Here is a 16,250-nt window from a genome sequence, read left to right as displayed (position 1 = left end):
CGCTGCACTAAAAGTTTGACAGTTTCTTATGAATTACCAAATTATTTCATTGTATCTATTTTCAATTTGCTATTTTTTGCCACGATACTCTTCCCCTGAATATACTAAGCGTATTGAGCTATTGTAAGCAATGATTAGACGGCTGGATGTTAGGAAATTTCCGAAAATGCTACGCACTGTAAAATTGGATTTTTTCTTTGTTTACATTTCAGTCAAGCGCTGTCTTTCGTTCGTTTTCATACAAAGTATATTTCGTTTCGTTTTGTCTAGACAGTTGGCATTGGTGACAAAGACCATTTGTAATTTGATTCTAAGATATATGGGGAATTCAATGATGCATTTGTCGCAGCTAACTATGAAGTATACATGATGTAATGGGCTTCTCAATACCGGCCTTCTCGAAACGTGATTTTGTAAACACTATCCAATATGGCGGAAAGCGCACTTCGGCGTTCGTGTAAGTGTATTTTCGAAAACATCCCAACCGATTCTGGGTACATCGGTGACGTTTCAGAATTATCATTCAGGGTTACATGAAAACGTGATATCAGTGATCATTAATATGCTATTTTTGAAATTCATTACTCCCAGTAATTATCCGATTTTCACATTTCAAAACATACTGCAAATAACGCTGTGAATCTCGATTTTGTACAGTTTGAAAAATGGCGACATTTACGAAGAAGCCTATTTTGAAAGGCGATTTTAAGCACTTTCGCTTGGTCTGAGATAATAGTGGATGGTATCAAGAAACTGGGAATTTTCCGCAGAATTCAAAACTGTGAAGTATTTATATATGCGTGGTATATTTAGAATTTTATTCGACTTCAAAGTGAGGGGTGAAGAGGAGGGACATATATGTCCCTGTGGCATCCAGGGGGTTAATGCAGGCCATTTACATTTCCACCCTTGGCTACAGTCCCACTTTTTGTTACATTCCCGATGTTGTATCGTGATGTTACAGGGTTCGTTCAGGTGTCCGCTTATGTTTCCATCTTGTCCGCTTGTGTTTGCAATAGCCCCCTACTGACCCGCCGTGATATTGGAGCCGGGTACTCCAGTGCAGTTCTCCAAAAATATGCCCCTATCTGGGAGGATCATGTTTAGTAATATACCTGTCAGCAGGTCCTGCGTGTTCAAAGCAACTTGTTCGGTCAGCAGACATTCCCGACAACTCACACATCCAAGGGGCAACACTTGATGTGTCACGAGATTGGGCAGTGGCAGCAACAGCAAACACATCCAACCTGCTCGTGAATACCGCCCAGTGGGCTGTCAGACTTGCTCACATACACTCAAGACTATGTTAATAATGTCGACAACGATTTGAAAAGTTGATAAGTTTAAATTGCCTTTAACCCGTGAAGGTCCCCGGGTAGAACAGGCCTTCAGCAACCCATGCTTGCCATAAAAGGCGACTCAGCTTGTCGTAAGAGGCGACTAACGGGATCGGGTGGTCAGGCTCGCTGACTTGGTTGATACATGTCATCGGTTCCCAATTGCGCAGATTGATGCTCATGTTGTTGATCACTGGATTGTCTGGTCCAGACTCGATTATTTACAGATCGCCGCCATATAGCTGGAATATTGCTGAGTGCGGCGTAAAACTAAACTCACTCACTCAAATTGCCTTTTAGTACTCATCCGTTGACGGTATCAGTGTTTAGCATTTTTACAAGGTTATTACAAGTATTGTAATAACGTCGAATGATGCCGTACGGATGACGTCAAAGTGGTTTACAGTTATGACGTCACAATGCTAATATATCTGTCACAGTAGTATTAGACCTTGCTTCACTCGTAGAAAGCTGAGAGTCATCACACTCGTTACATTCTTGCGAAAGAAAGCAGTACTTTGTTCAATATTATCGTACTAACGTTGGGATAGTAATAACTAAAACACTAAACTATGTCCAATGTAATACCATACTTAACGGAACGAGTGAATGATATTGGTATGTAAGTCGCTTTAGCTCCTTAGATACCAATACCATTTACTCGTTTCATAAATATGAAATTACACAAGACATCGTTTAGTATTCTCTGTTTCTCAAACACCAATCATTGTCATTGTCCAAAAACGGTAGTTATATTTCTGGGACTAAATGTCGGCCAACTCCACCTCCAGATAACTCACATACGTAAGGAACACACTGACGTTTTACCACGCTGACTAGAAGTATAAACGAGCCGTTAAAACCGGCATCCAGGAAACACACCGGAGACTCACTTTAGAAGCTGGAAGAGCTGTGCAAATAGAACCTACAGAATACTGGAAGCTAGACTGAAACAGGCAAAATGCTATGGGGGAACGTTATTAATACGCATTACTGACATTTAGGGAAATTTGGATAGAACTTCGGTATTAAAGCACGTCTAAATTAATCTCCTCATTACAGCATAGCAACGCGTTTGGGGGCTCAGACTCACGCTTCAAATTAAGAGAGGGAGAACATGTTCCTGTCTTCGTGAAACCATGGAAACAGAAGGACACTTACTGGTGCCACACTTAGAAAGACCTGCAGCTGGAGGCACTGTCAGCACCAACCTTAGCTGAGTAGCCAATAAGTCGGGAAATACTTCCAAATCTATCACCACGGTTTAGTGCGAATCGTAGATTACAGTATATGGTTCATAAGTTCTTAACATCTTAAGCACTGTTGACTAGATTCTTTTCATACTTAGTAGCTGGGTGCATCACGGTATGCGAAAGGTCTCAGTTGACCTTGACCTTACTTTCAAGGTAACAAGGGGACTTTAACGTTATACCTTGACAGCAAGATATCTCAAGAAATGGATTTTCTTCATATTTGACACCAAGTTTCATCTAGAGAAGGCGCAGGACCCAGTAGATTGAGGTGACCTTCACTAAATTTTCAATGTCACGGTGACACTTTGAAGCTTTCAACTTGGTAAGAGTGTCAGCACGATATCTCAAGATATTACTGAATACTTTTCATAGACTTAAAGACTTATCTATTATGCTATTTTCTTATGATAATTTATTAAAAACTATTTTAGCCTATTTCATACAGCATGAAATTCTTGTCAAGGTCAAAGTGAGCTCTATAAATATTTGTGCGACAGAGCAGGATCCCAAGAGAGGTTGACTAGTCATGTTTTTGTTAACATTTAGCTTCATCTTAAACTACGGCCTTCGCTTTCATAACTGTTTAAATCTGAATTCATAATTTGTGGCGGAAGATTATGTCAATGTGTGACAACTGTGTGTTTACGCAATGTTCGCGCAATTGAGGATTTATAATCTGATCAGCATGGACATGTTGAGTGATGCACAGTTCCAGAATGTTGGTATTACGACCGCTCGCATGTGGCGGAAGAGGCAAAGACTGGTGTACTGACAACATATACGGTTGGTTGAATGAACAGGAAGAGCAATTGTATACTTAAGGACTCTTACCTTTAAACAGTTACTGGCATTCTGTCATGCGTTGTAGGGATAAAAACAACGGCGTCTGGCCTGTCGTTATGACCTTTAATCAAGTTCCGTGTCAATGTTGGAATTCTGTTTGTTTCATAACTGGTATCTCCAGCAGTGACTATTCATCGCAGTGTCGATACATGGATGGGTCTGGATTATTCCATGACAGGAGTATTTTTAAGTCGTATTTCATTCCAGACAGACCTTGATTGTATGTTCAGACTCGAGGAAAACGTCTTGGGATGTGAAAATGAACTGTGAAAACAATCTTCTGTACGTGTTTCGAGTCGTTATTTGTTTAAGCCTCCCGTAGACTGCGTGAAGTACCGTATCCCGACAGGTAACGACGCGCGAAAGTCATCCCCAGGTCCATGTCAGATGTATATGTACCTATTGATAAGTGTCAAGTCTCATATTTCATTGTTTCAGGGCCCCCAAGGACCGCCTGGCCCCCCGGGACGAGTAGGAGGCAGCGGCCCCCCCGGCCCCCCAGGACCTCCGGTAAGTAACCAACATTCGCTCACTTGTTGACGTGAGAGTGCAACAGAACAATGCATTAAATGTACAGCTACAAACAGTGGGAATTACTTATCATATACAGTGTGTTACAAAATCGAGATAAAAAGGCAAACCGCAACAGTCGCAACATCTGGAGTCAAAACGACAAATCGCTGAAATACGTGTGTCGTGACGCGTTAATAAAACATAAAAATATGAACCTTTTTCGTGAACAAATGTGCGGGATGGGGGCTAGCATTAGGATGTGAAGAAGGTATCCCCCGTGCACGCAGGGGCATCTGTTGTAGCGTTCCTCCCCAACACTGGACTGCATAGCCCCCACGGTACACCACCGTGGGATTGGAAAGCCAGCTGCACATACACACACAGGCCGTCAGACAGCAGGTGAAGAGTTCGGCTGGCTGTGGCGTGGCACTGGGGTATTAGACGTTAGGTAATATGTTTAATATTGGTATGTTGAGATGTGCTCCTGCTGGTCTCTGGCCAGGGGGTAGAGAACTGAAGGGCGTGGCAAAGCAAGACCGATCATTCAGATTCCATCCTCCCGCCATGGGAGTTACAGGATTGCAGTTAAGTTAAAATTCTGACTCTGATTCTAAGAGCGTCTGTGACATGACCGGCACGTGACAGTCTCCTTAAGAACACAACTAGCTTAAATTCCGTCCTTGGTTTTTGATAGACCTGGTGTGCCATCTGGTCACGCATCGCAGTGGGAAATGGTGGGTACTGGTGGTTATTGATGCCATATTGTCATTAACGTTTGAAGGACGGTGTAGTGCTGCTTCTGAAACGTCAACGTGGAGTTGTCCGCGGGAACAGGGGCTCACCAAGCAAAGCATCCACCACGTCATCAACCGTTTGCATGTCCTGGAACATTGCCTTTGTCATGGTGATATCCCACCACAGGATCTTGTCATGGGGATATCCCACTACAGGATTTTGTCATGGGGATTTCCGGCAACAGGATCTTGTCATGGAGATATCCCACTACAGGATTTTGTCATGGAGATATCCCACTACAGGATCTTGTCATGGGGATTTCCGGCAACAGGGTGGGGATATGGGCACACTTCATTTTTCACCCAAATTTCAATGATCACTTCAATAGGGGCCGTGCGCACCCCTGCATCCCCCCTGTGGATCCGCCTATGCATTTCTGTATATGTAAGGTAACATCCTGCTATATACTGTCCACGACACAGTTGTCTTTACTATAGTGTATCTCGAAGGTTTATCAACTGGTACAGCCTCGCTCCTTGGAGAAGGAGGCATCTTTAATTGACGCCAAGAAGCATGTATCAACATTGATCAATCGGAACCTCACATTTTCGCACGCCTGCGTCTTGCCGTTTAGTTATATAATCAAACAAAGCAGCTTTTTTCTGCTAATGATTCAGTTTCATTCAGGCAAGTCTAATCTTTCGCTCCAAAAAAAACCACGTATAACTATTCAAAGTCGGGCTCGTATTAAAAATATCGGCTCACTGACTGCAAGACACACTCGGTGACTCGCATTCTGAACCAGTCCGTATTAGGTCGTTAAACATGTGAAGCCGAACGTTTGTCTTTCATATGGCTTGGTTACTTTTCCCCCTGAAACTACTGTATGCTATACTGAAATGTTAGCTGACTTATTGCGGCGCAGTTCTTCACGGGACGTAACGTCATCCACGCAGGTCTGAACATAGGCGTTCTGCGCAGTTCTTCACAGTTACAGTGCAATTGTTGTGCGATGTTTACATAACGTACACTATGATATTTCACTATATAAATTATGTTACAGAGTGTTAACCAATGCTGATATAATTAGATGCTTTGACAAACTAAAATCGGATATTTCGTAGTCACACTGAGGGTGTACTAAGTTTGTACGCTATTGTACGCTACTACAATGGTACAAAGTTACATATTGCTGACGTGTGTTTCAGGGTAATCCTGGTCTCCCAGGCGAGAAAGGTAACACGGTAAGTTAAGACGTGTCTAGGATGTCTCTACCATCGGTAAGGAATCTTGTAATCCATCAACGTCATAACACCAACGATGCTCCATAGTACGAAGCATCTAAACTGCATCCAACTGGCTGAAACATTGCTGGATAATAGTATGTAAGATGTGAACAGAAATGATGATAGTGATCGAACGCCACTGAACACTGATATTTTGCCAACTCGTGCTTCTTTGTGGCTGCTTGGGTTGTTGGACTACCATCCACCCTCTATATCCCAGGACAGGCCATCATCCACTCTCTGTATCTCAGTATAGGCATATCATCCACTCAAAATATCCCAGGACAGGCCTACCATCCACTCTCTATACCCCAGTACAAAACCTACCATCCACACTCTATATCCCCAGTACAGGCCTATCATCCACCCTCTGTACCCCAGTACAAACCTACCATCCACCCCCTATACCCCAGTACAAACCTACCATCCAGTCTCTATACCCAGAACAGGCCTACCATCCACCCTCTGTATGTCAGTTACAGGCCAACCATCCACCCTCTTTATCCCCAGAACAGGCCTATTATCCACCCTCTATACCTCTGTATCCCCAGTACAGGTCTTCCATTCACCCTCTATATGTATATCCCCAGTACAGACCCGCCGTCCACCCCAGTTCAGGCCTACCATCCACTGTCTATACCCCATTTTAGGGCTACCATCCACTGTCTATACCCCAGTACAGGCCTACCATTCACTGTCTATACCCCTTTACAGGCCTACCATCCACTCTCTATACTCCATTTCAGGCCTACCATCCACTGTCTATACCCCAGTACAGGCCTACCATCCACTGTCTATACCCCAGTTCAGGCCTACCATCCACTGTCTATACCCCAGTACAGGCCTGCCATCCACTGTCTATACTCCAGTTCAGGCCTAACATCCACTGTCTATACCCCAGTTCAGGCCTAACATCCACTCACCATATCCCAGGATAGGCCTAACATCCACTCACCATATCCCAGGACAGGCCTATCATCCACTCACCATATCCCAGGACAGGCCTACCATTCACACTGTCTATACCCCAGTACAGGCCTACCATCCACTGTCTATACCCCTTTACAGGCCTACCATCCACTCTCTATACTCCATTTCAGGCCTACCATCCACTGTCTGTACCCCAATTCAGGCCTGCCATCCACTGTCTATACCCCAGTACAGGCCTACCATCCACTGTCTATACCCCAGTTCAGGCCTACCATCCACTGTCTATAACCCAGTTCAGGCCTGCCATCCACTGTCTATACTCCAGTTCAGGCCTAACATCCACTCACCATATCCCAGGACAGGCCTACCATTCACACTGTCTATACTCCATTTCAGACCTACCATCCACTGTCTATACCCCAGTACAGGCCTACCATCCACTGTCTATACCCCAGTTCAGGCCTACCATCCACTGTCTATAACCCAGTACAGGCCTGCCATCCACTGTCTATACCCCAGTTCAGGCCTAACATCCACTGTCTATACCCCAGTTCAGGCCTATCATCCACTCACCATATCCCAGGACAGGCCTAACATCCACTCACCATATCCCAGGATAGGCCTAACATCCACTCACCATATCCCAGGACAGGCCTATCATCCACTCACCATATCCCAGGACAGGCCTACCATTCACACTGTCTATACCCCAGTTGAGGCCTACCATCCAATGACAATGATGGCAATGACAGTGACAATACTTTATTACCCCGAGGTGAATTCTTTTTACATTTGAAAGTGAACACATATGAGATTGTTACATAAATAACTATATACAGATTAAGATACCTAAAACGATAACAAAGACAGACAGTCAACAGACATTTAAAATGCGGATACTTGATGGAATAAAAGAATTTTGAACTCTTTTAGTTTTAAAACGGGGCATTTGGTACCTCCGGCCTGAAGGTAAAAGATTGTATTCTTGGAATAACATGTGACTTGAATCTCATAAAATTCTCTCAGCAAGATTAACAGCACGATCATTAAAGAGGGATTGTAAAGATGACACAGAAATACCAGAATCTTGGTTGCCGTAAGAACAATTTTGTTAAGATGAGATTTGCTTTAGAGATTAGGAGAACCGTGCCAACACTGAAATGAAAAAGTTAAAATACTCTCAACAAAACAACGATAAAACAACAACATTGCTTTTTGGCTAAGTATAAAGGATCTTAATTTAAGCAGAAAATGTAATCTCTGTTGGCACTTCTTGAAAATGAAATCAGTATTTGGGCCCCATTGTAGTTTGTCGTCAATAATAGTACCAAGGTATTTGTGCTGTGTAACAATTTCAACATTTTCACTTTTATTTTCAACAGGAGTAATGTCAGTTTTCTTGCTTCTAAAATCAATGATGAGTTCTTTTGTTTTCGAAACATTTAACTGAAGGTAATTATCGTCACACCACTGAACAAAGTTATCAACGTCTTTTCTGTAGTGGGCTTCTGTCTCTCTAATCAGGCCAACTAAAGCCGCTTCATCAGCAAATTTGACAGTCAGACAATCAGGATTGCGGCTTACACAGTCATTAGTATAGAGAATGAAAAGCACGGGCGAGATGACACAGCCCTGGGGTGCCCCAGTCACAGCTGACAAATCTGCTTGGTTCACGTGCACAAATTGCGGTCGGTCGATCAGAAACTGTTCAGTCCAGAGAAGAAGATTCTTGCTCACTTTCATAGATAAAGGTTTTTTGCAATAAAATGCGAGGTTGAATTGTGTTAAAGCCAGATGAAAAATCGATAAAAAGTAGCCTAACATAAGATTTTGGAATTTTTAAATGTTTGTAAATACATAAAATAACAACTTTGGCATCTTTGACACCCTGCTGTGCTCTGTAGGGTCAAGAAGGTGACCAACATTACACATCAGAATATTTAGCACGATCCTCTCGAAGCACTTCATAGCTATAGACGTTAAGACGACCGGTCTAAAGTCATTCAACACAGAAGGGGTCATTTTCTTTGGTACAGGGAATATTTTAGACGTTTTCCATATTTCTGGTATGATATGCTGATCGAAGGAGAGTTGATATAGGCGACTAAAAACATCACAGGGCTAGAGCTCTCTATACCCCAGTTAAGGCCTACCATCCACTGTCTATACCCCATTTCAGGCCTACCATCCACTGTCTATACCCCAGTACAGGCCTACCATCCACTCTCTATACCCCAGTACAGGTCTATGATCCACTGTCTATAACCCCCATGCAGACCTTCAATCCACCCGATAAATGCCCCGTACAAGCCCACTATCCGCTCTCTATACATCCATTACCTGCCAACCATCCATCCGCTATAGCCAGTGCAGGCCTACCATCCACTCTCTTTATCCCCAGTACAGAGCTACCTTTCACCCTCTATACCCCAGTACAGACCTGCCATTCACCATCTATACCCCAGTATGGGCTTACTATCTACTATCTATACCCTCAGTACAGGCTTAGACTGAATTACCCTCAGTACAGGCTTAGCATTCAGTCTCTATATCTCCATTACATGCCCACCATTCTCTCTCTATACACACCCAGTACAATCCTACTCTACTCCCTCTATACTCTAGGACGGGCCTTCCGTCCACTCTCTATTTTCCTACCGTCCAGTCTCTATACCCCAGTCCAGGCCTGCCATTCACCCTTTATACTCCAGTACAGACATACCATCCACCCTCTATACCTCCAGTACTTGTCTTTTTCCACCACATATACTCGCTGTGCAGGCCCATCCCCCATCCTCTGTACTCCCAAAGACAGAGCATTGCCTCCCATTGGTGCTTAGTGCATCCACGAGAGCCCACCAAGTTGGGACACGCCCCTCTTCTTTACTATATACCCCCAAACCCTTGTTATATTTGTCCTCATGTTGATTTCGAGATTAACCTGAATACGTTTTGTTCAACTGACCAGATTGATCTCGAAGAACTCCAGGTATGTAGTGGAAGCATGGTTACCTCAAGGCAAATTCGAATTTCTTTTGATTATTGTTAAACGACTCTTCTATATTCCTAACATCCTAACGCCATTTTCGATAGTCCACTAAGATAACAGTCCCATTGTTACATTGGTTTGTCACTACTTCTGTCCACGCACCTAACCCGGCCACTGGATCTATCGCGATGTACCTGTTTCCACTAGACTAACGTGTGGCGTAGATCTAACTCGACTACACTCTTGGTATGAAGCTGCAGAACATCCAACATTAACAAACACTCGATAACTTGACCTGACTGGTGTGTGACAGGATACCGTCCTACAGGGTCAGAAAGAAATCATATTACATCTCTGTGTCGAAGCATGGTAGCATGTTTGTGGTGTTACTCATAACAACGTTGCCAAACGGATTGTCGTGAAGTCAATTCTTATGGCCACACACACAGTTCACAAGCGTTTGCAACAAGCAGTCGGCCACATAAAACATTGTTGTTTCTCATTACAAGCCATCAAGATTTTGGTTGTCTGTTTAAATATGTCTCTTGTGTTGCTGTCAGACGCTGACTTCTCATGGGGTTTAGCAATTATTGCTTTTCACCTTTTTTTGTATTGTTTAGGATTTAAGTCTGAGTGTTTGCTATCCAAAACAATAATACACGACACGATTTAATGTTGTCTTTTATTACAAAGTAGTACGTTTGGTAAATATGCGAATCACCATTCCATAGGTTCTGTATTTTATCCGACTTGGATCCATAACTGCGATATATCATATAACTGGGGTAGATTTCTCTATGTGTCTCGTGACTAAGGTCGATAACTCCCTTGTCATTGGAGTAAGGTATATAACTCGTATGTACCATCTGACTAGGATAGATAACTCATATTTCCATCTCCAGACTTCCATTGATGAATATTTCCACAAAGAATATCTGATTCACGTACTGTGGTTTACGCTTGTGGGGATCTCTGGTTTGAAGCCCTGTACGTCATAGTTGTCGTGGAAACCGACTTCATTTATATCGGGTGGTCGACGACCCAGTGGATCGTTGGTCATGGTGTCAGTCAGTGGCTGCGTGGTCCAGACTCACTACCATTACCAGCAGCGTCAATACAGGTGTAATATTGTCGCAACATAAGGATGTTTCAAGTAAAGATTTACATAGATGTGTCTGTTGTCTACGTTCCAATTTGACATTTTATTTGAAATGGCTTCTCGCCCCCAGGGCTATGTGGCGAACGGATTCACTGGTGGGGGAGGAACCGGCCCCCCGGGACCTTCGGTGAGTATACACACTGTTATACACGAGTGAGTGACAGTTTGCGATAACGTACGTGGCAAGAGGAGGATGACCATATATCAGTGATGTAAGTTCGAGATTACACCACTTTAACTGGAAGGGTTATAATGCCACCAAACGTCCATCTACGCCTGTGGTAGTCCCACACAAGCAGTAAGTACCGTGTATCATACATCAGTATAACACAAGTTCCACGTCCCATAAACCAGAATATAACAAGTTCCATGTACCATACATTAGTATAACCCAAGTTCTGTTGCCATACACCAGTATGGCACATGTTACGCGTACCATAAACCAGTATAACACAAGTTCCATGTATCATACACCAGAATAACACAAGTTCAGTTTACCATACACTAGTATAACACAAGTTCCACCCTTTGTGACGTCAGTGTAACAATAGCTCCTCATATACGTAGAAGTTACTTAGTAACCCTGTTAAGAAATCTTTCAGACTTTTAGTTATGTTTCAATTTTTTATTCAAGCAGTAAACTTGGCCTTTTTATGGAACAGTCGGAGACAAACACTACTAGAGGGCAGCTATTCAAAAGTGTTAAAACCATTAAAAGTTATACATAGCCATATCTACTAGACATATCAAGTATGTACATGTGTTGCCTTGCTCCGAGTGCCACCTGTCGCGGCTTTATGGGGAACCCGACCCACTGAATGAGAGAAATCCACACCACAACATTCTTTGAACCACGCTCTTGCTCTGCTGACTTGGCACTTTTTGGTGGTAATCGTATTTACAGAGGTTTAACGTCAGATCTCTTTGAGTGGTATTAGACCCACCCTAATTCCAATACATTATCAATGAGACTCGTGGACTCCCGCTTTTGTGTCACCTAAGGCAGGCGGACATTACAAACTTTTAATTATACCAATACACAACATATTTTCCATCTTGGCGGTTGATACGTTTGTGCAGCATATATGTTTTATATTGATTACTCTGTATTGCGGAAAGGTTGTTCAACCCTCGATTCAGCAAAGGACAAAATGACATAATGACGTTGACGTATGACATGTCTCGCAATGAAAAGTTGACCCTGTTTTTGTGGTGTTTAGTTAAATTTTGTCTCTGTGTGAAATGTCTTGGTGCCAGATTAAATAAATATGTTAATGTACTTGGGATAAATACATATCGTGGAAAAAAACTAAACTGGATGTTTGTTGGGATGTATGATGAAGACATGTTGTTAAACACTTTCCTATGTACTGCAGGGACCGTCTGGGCCTCCTGGTGCCGTCGGAATGGTAAGTACAACAATGGCCCTGGCCATTGGGTCCAAAGGTCATCTCGACCTGCTGTGTGAGGAATCGATGGATCGCTAGTTCCACTTATTCACATGACAATCCTACAAAGCAACATGATCTGGTGGTAGTAAAGACCCTTACACAAATTGTTAATAATTTCTACAAACCATGACAAAGTACTTTGTCAAAATCGACCCTAGCGTTGTACGAAATCTGCTGTTTGATCAGTTATTCCGTTTACATTGAAAATAATAAAGGAGAACGGTATTTGGATGCCGGAATGAACCCGGCGAGCATACCCGGATGTACAGTTTTGAAAGCATTTCCTAGCTGGCTCGGATCGTCAGCAAAACCCTCATCAAACTATTAAGAAGTTTGTGCCACCTGATGCTCAAAAATTATTGTAGACATTTAAACAAATATTTGTATACTAGTATAAACATGTCAACTAAGAGGGGGTGTGCGAAGCGTTCACACGGTCTGTGCACGTGGACTTAGGTCGCACCTCTCTGTCTGCCCGCGCTGGAATTGTGTGTCAAATTAGAAAGTGCACAGCAGACATATATGTCACGTGATGTTGAACTCTGGGAATGGGGAACTAAGTTAATTGTTTACGACAGAATTCAGCCTTTATATTTTCTGAGAGACACAAGCTGGAAAATACGTGCAGATATTTTACTGCGAGAAATGAGTGTTCGGGTGCGGCGTGCAGATGAACAACGGCGTGTGGGACGTCCAGCACACTGGAATCTGATTCTCGCTTATTCTGCAGATTTCTGTCCCTAGGAAAATCATTTATCTGATTTGACTTAGAAGTGCTAGGGGTACTGTGTTCAAATATATCACAAATCAAACGATCGCCCCGCTATGCTACAAGAATATCGTGATAAGGAAGGGATTTTAGAAGAGGGTATTTTATCATCGTACCGTTCTTGCATGAATGTTGTGTGGACTGGCATAACCCTTCCCACCCCCTGATTTTACTGCGAGGGCTCGAGCGGGAGCGTCCCACCTGCTGGCTCCTATCAGTGTTGCGAATGAGAGCCATGACCCACTTAAGGCACCCACCGGATCTTGTCTGTGGGGTTTCCACCATGGAGCAAAACACGATAATATTAAGAAGTCAACACAGAAACTATTTATCATGTGTTTCCTGAATCGCATTTATATATAACAAAATGTAAGGTAAAGAAATATCAATAGACATTCATAAAGTGACCAAGACCGTGCTCTGTCTTGGCAAACATGGCAAACATATGGTATAAGCTTAGTTTGTCATACCAACCCTGAAACAAATATACCCGGTACATATCAGAGATCTATTACATGCATATGGTCTCTGATACCATGGATACCCAGAATAATGTGGCAAATACGTGTTGACTACCACGCTTTCTGCAAAGACTCTCCAGGTTTCTTCCTATTATGTTTTATATGTTCATTCCTGACTCTTAATCGACAGTAACCCTGTGTGGCACACGTAAAGCCATCATTAAATATGTAACGTGGTTGACAGCACCGGCTGACTCATTCCATACATTCTCCATTATATCCCAGCCTGGTGAACGCGGCGCCCAAGGAGAGAGGGGTCCCCAGGGAGCACAGGGACAGTCTGGGGTTCCAGGTTTGTCCGGACCCCCGGGACCTCCTGGGCCAAGGGGACTTCGTGGGCAGTCCGGGATGCCTGGAATGCCTGGACTTCCGGTAAGGGAGATCACTCACTCATTTGTCTGACACCATACGTGGATCGCATGAAACAGACGGCCACAGGGTGTACATTATTTGGAGCTTTGTTTCCTTGTATGTGTCGCCCTTAAGGATAAAACTTCATGTCTTTCCTAACTAAACGTTCACTGTAGTAGCCACATTTCAACGTCACCAGTAAATTAAGCACACCTGAAGATCGGGGTTAGAACGTCCATGCCTGCCGTCAGAGGCGACTAAAAGGATGACAAATGTTATCATATCCCAGTTGCTTAGATCGATATTCATACTATTGATCACTGGGTTGTCTGGTCCAGACTCGCTTATTTACACACCACCCACCATTTGGCGGTGATGTTGCCAAGTATGGAAGTAAACAACAAACAAACAGTAAAAATGTCGAGATAAGGAGAACACCTGATTAAGAAGCTGTGTGCAAGACGAAACCAATAACTGTACTGATCCCCACTTGTGGCAGTGCTTGTCCCCGACTTGCCATGTGTAAATCTGAATTCTGCAGGGCCGCAGTATATCTGAGACGGAGATGCGAGAACTCTGCAGTATGGTATTGAGAGGCGAGTATAACCTTTTTGTCCACCATATATAACACCAGCGTGATCACAATCTGCATGTTGGCGCACTATTCGTATGTAGTATAAGAGCGTTGATATGGTCAGTGTACACCTAATTGATATGGTCAGTATGCACCTAGTGGATGTGGTCAGTATACATTTACTTCATATTTTCAGTATACACCTAGTTGGTGGTCAGCAGGTGAGTGTGTGACGCTGCCTCAGAAGTTAGTTAATGATTTGCAATCTGCAGTGCCACCATTATATAGAAATACATCCAGGCTATATTCTGTACCTCACAGGATGACACAACACTGCTTTCCTGCAACAGCAATGTGTTTTCTTGTAGACCAACTAGAAGATCTGATAGCCGATCTTAGAGGTCCACCCGGTCTACCAGGAATAGGGAAGAAGGGACGCCCTGGACCCCCTGGACCTTATGGACAACAGGGTATGCTAGTACACATTTAGTAGGAAATCAGGGTATGCCAGTACACATTTAGGGAGGACATCAGGGCATGTTAGGACACATTTAGGGAGGACAACAGGGTGTGGAAGTACACATATAGGGAGTACAATAGGGTATATTAGTACACATTTAAGAGGACAACAGCTTATTATAGCACACATTTAGGAGAACAACAGGATATGGTGGTATACACTTTGGAGGACATAGGGTATGTTAGTACACATTTAGGGAGGACAACAAGGTATGGTTGTACACATTTAAAAGGACAACATAGTATTCTAGTACACATTTAGATGGACAACGGGTTATGGTAGTACACATTTAGGAGGAGATCAGGGTATGGTAGTGCCCATATAGTGGGGACAACAGGGTATGGTAGTGCCCATATAGTGGGGACAACAGGGTATGGTAGTACACATATAGTGGGGACAACAGGGTATGCTACTACGCAAGTTTAGGAGGACAACAGGGTATGTATGGTATGGTACTAATATAGGGGGACAACAGGGTATGCTTGTACACATTTAGGAGGACAAAAGGGTATGGTACTACACATTTAGGGAGGACAACAGGGTATGAGACATTCAGAACGTGCACCTACACGCGACTTTGTCATATATATGTTTCCAGGAGAACGCGGTCCTCCGGGCCCGCCAGGTGAACGTGGATTTATGGGAATGCCAGGTCTTCCCGGCGCGTCAGGTCCACCCGGATCTATGGGTGAGTATGACTAATGGGCGTGTGTGACCATCCATCTGTACCCTGGTCTGTTGGTGAGTGCAGATATTGATGCAGCCTGGCACCCTGTGGGATTCAAGGGCTTTTGGGGAGTGCCAAAGTGTTGTATCTAGTGGGATTCTCTAGATTTCAGGTGAGTGTAACTGTCGCACTCTTCCGCCAAGTATATCAGGTCCCGTGTAAGTATGTTACATTTCGACTATGCCTATTAAATGTGGAACGTTTGGGAAGGTTTGGAAGCGAAAATACTTTATGAAGCTCAAACTGTAAAGTGTGACTGCCGGCAACCATTTCCGATCGACGAGAGGCACTT

General features: G+C 43.5%; 2 protein-coding genes across 8 annotated transcripts in view; one reads left to right on the top strand and one right to left on the bottom strand.

Moving 5' to 3' along the window:
- Positions 1 to 16,250, bottom strand: part of LOC137290580 (large ribosomal subunit protein uL13m-like) — a 421,196-nt gene that overhangs the window by 384,454 nt on the left and 20,492 nt on the right. The gene's annotated exons all lie outside the window — the stretch shown is intronic.
- The window catches only part of LOC137290319 (collagen alpha-1(IX) chain-like), a 158,235-nt gene that overhangs the window by 139,957 nt on the left and 2,028 nt on the right, over positions 1 to 16,250 (top strand). For 6 of the 7 annotated variants that reach the window (XM_067821149.1, XM_067821146.1, XM_067821148.1 and 3 more), the window contains 9 exons: positions 3,872 to 3,943; positions 5,890 to 5,925; positions 9,866 to 9,886; positions 11,116 to 11,172; positions 12,422 to 12,454; positions 14,012 to 14,158; positions 14,679 to 14,733; positions 15,080 to 15,181; positions 15,830 to 15,919. In XM_067821149.1, coding sequence (XP_067677250.1) covers positions 3,872 to 3,943; positions 5,890 to 5,925; positions 9,866 to 9,886; positions 11,116 to 11,172; positions 12,422 to 12,454; positions 14,012 to 14,158; positions 14,679 to 14,733; positions 15,080 to 15,181; positions 15,830 to 15,919 — 613 coding nt within the window. The remainder of the gene's footprint in view (positions 1 to 3,871; positions 3,944 to 5,889; positions 5,926 to 9,865; positions 9,887 to 11,115; positions 11,173 to 12,421; positions 12,455 to 14,011; positions 14,159 to 14,678; positions 14,734 to 15,079; positions 15,182 to 15,829; positions 15,920 to 16,250) is intronic. The other variant, XM_067821147.1, reaches the window with a different exon arrangement.

Source organism: Haliotis asinina, chromosome 7 (assembly GCF_037392515.1).
Source record: "Haliotis asinina isolate JCU_RB_2024 chromosome 7, JCU_Hal_asi_v2, whole genome shotgun sequence".
Lineage (NCBI taxonomy): Eukaryota > Metazoa > Mollusca > Gastropoda > Lepetellida > Haliotidae > Haliotis > Haliotis asinina.
Note: the sequence above shows the minus strand (reverse complement) of the source record. Positions and strands in the feature narration are given on the sequence as shown.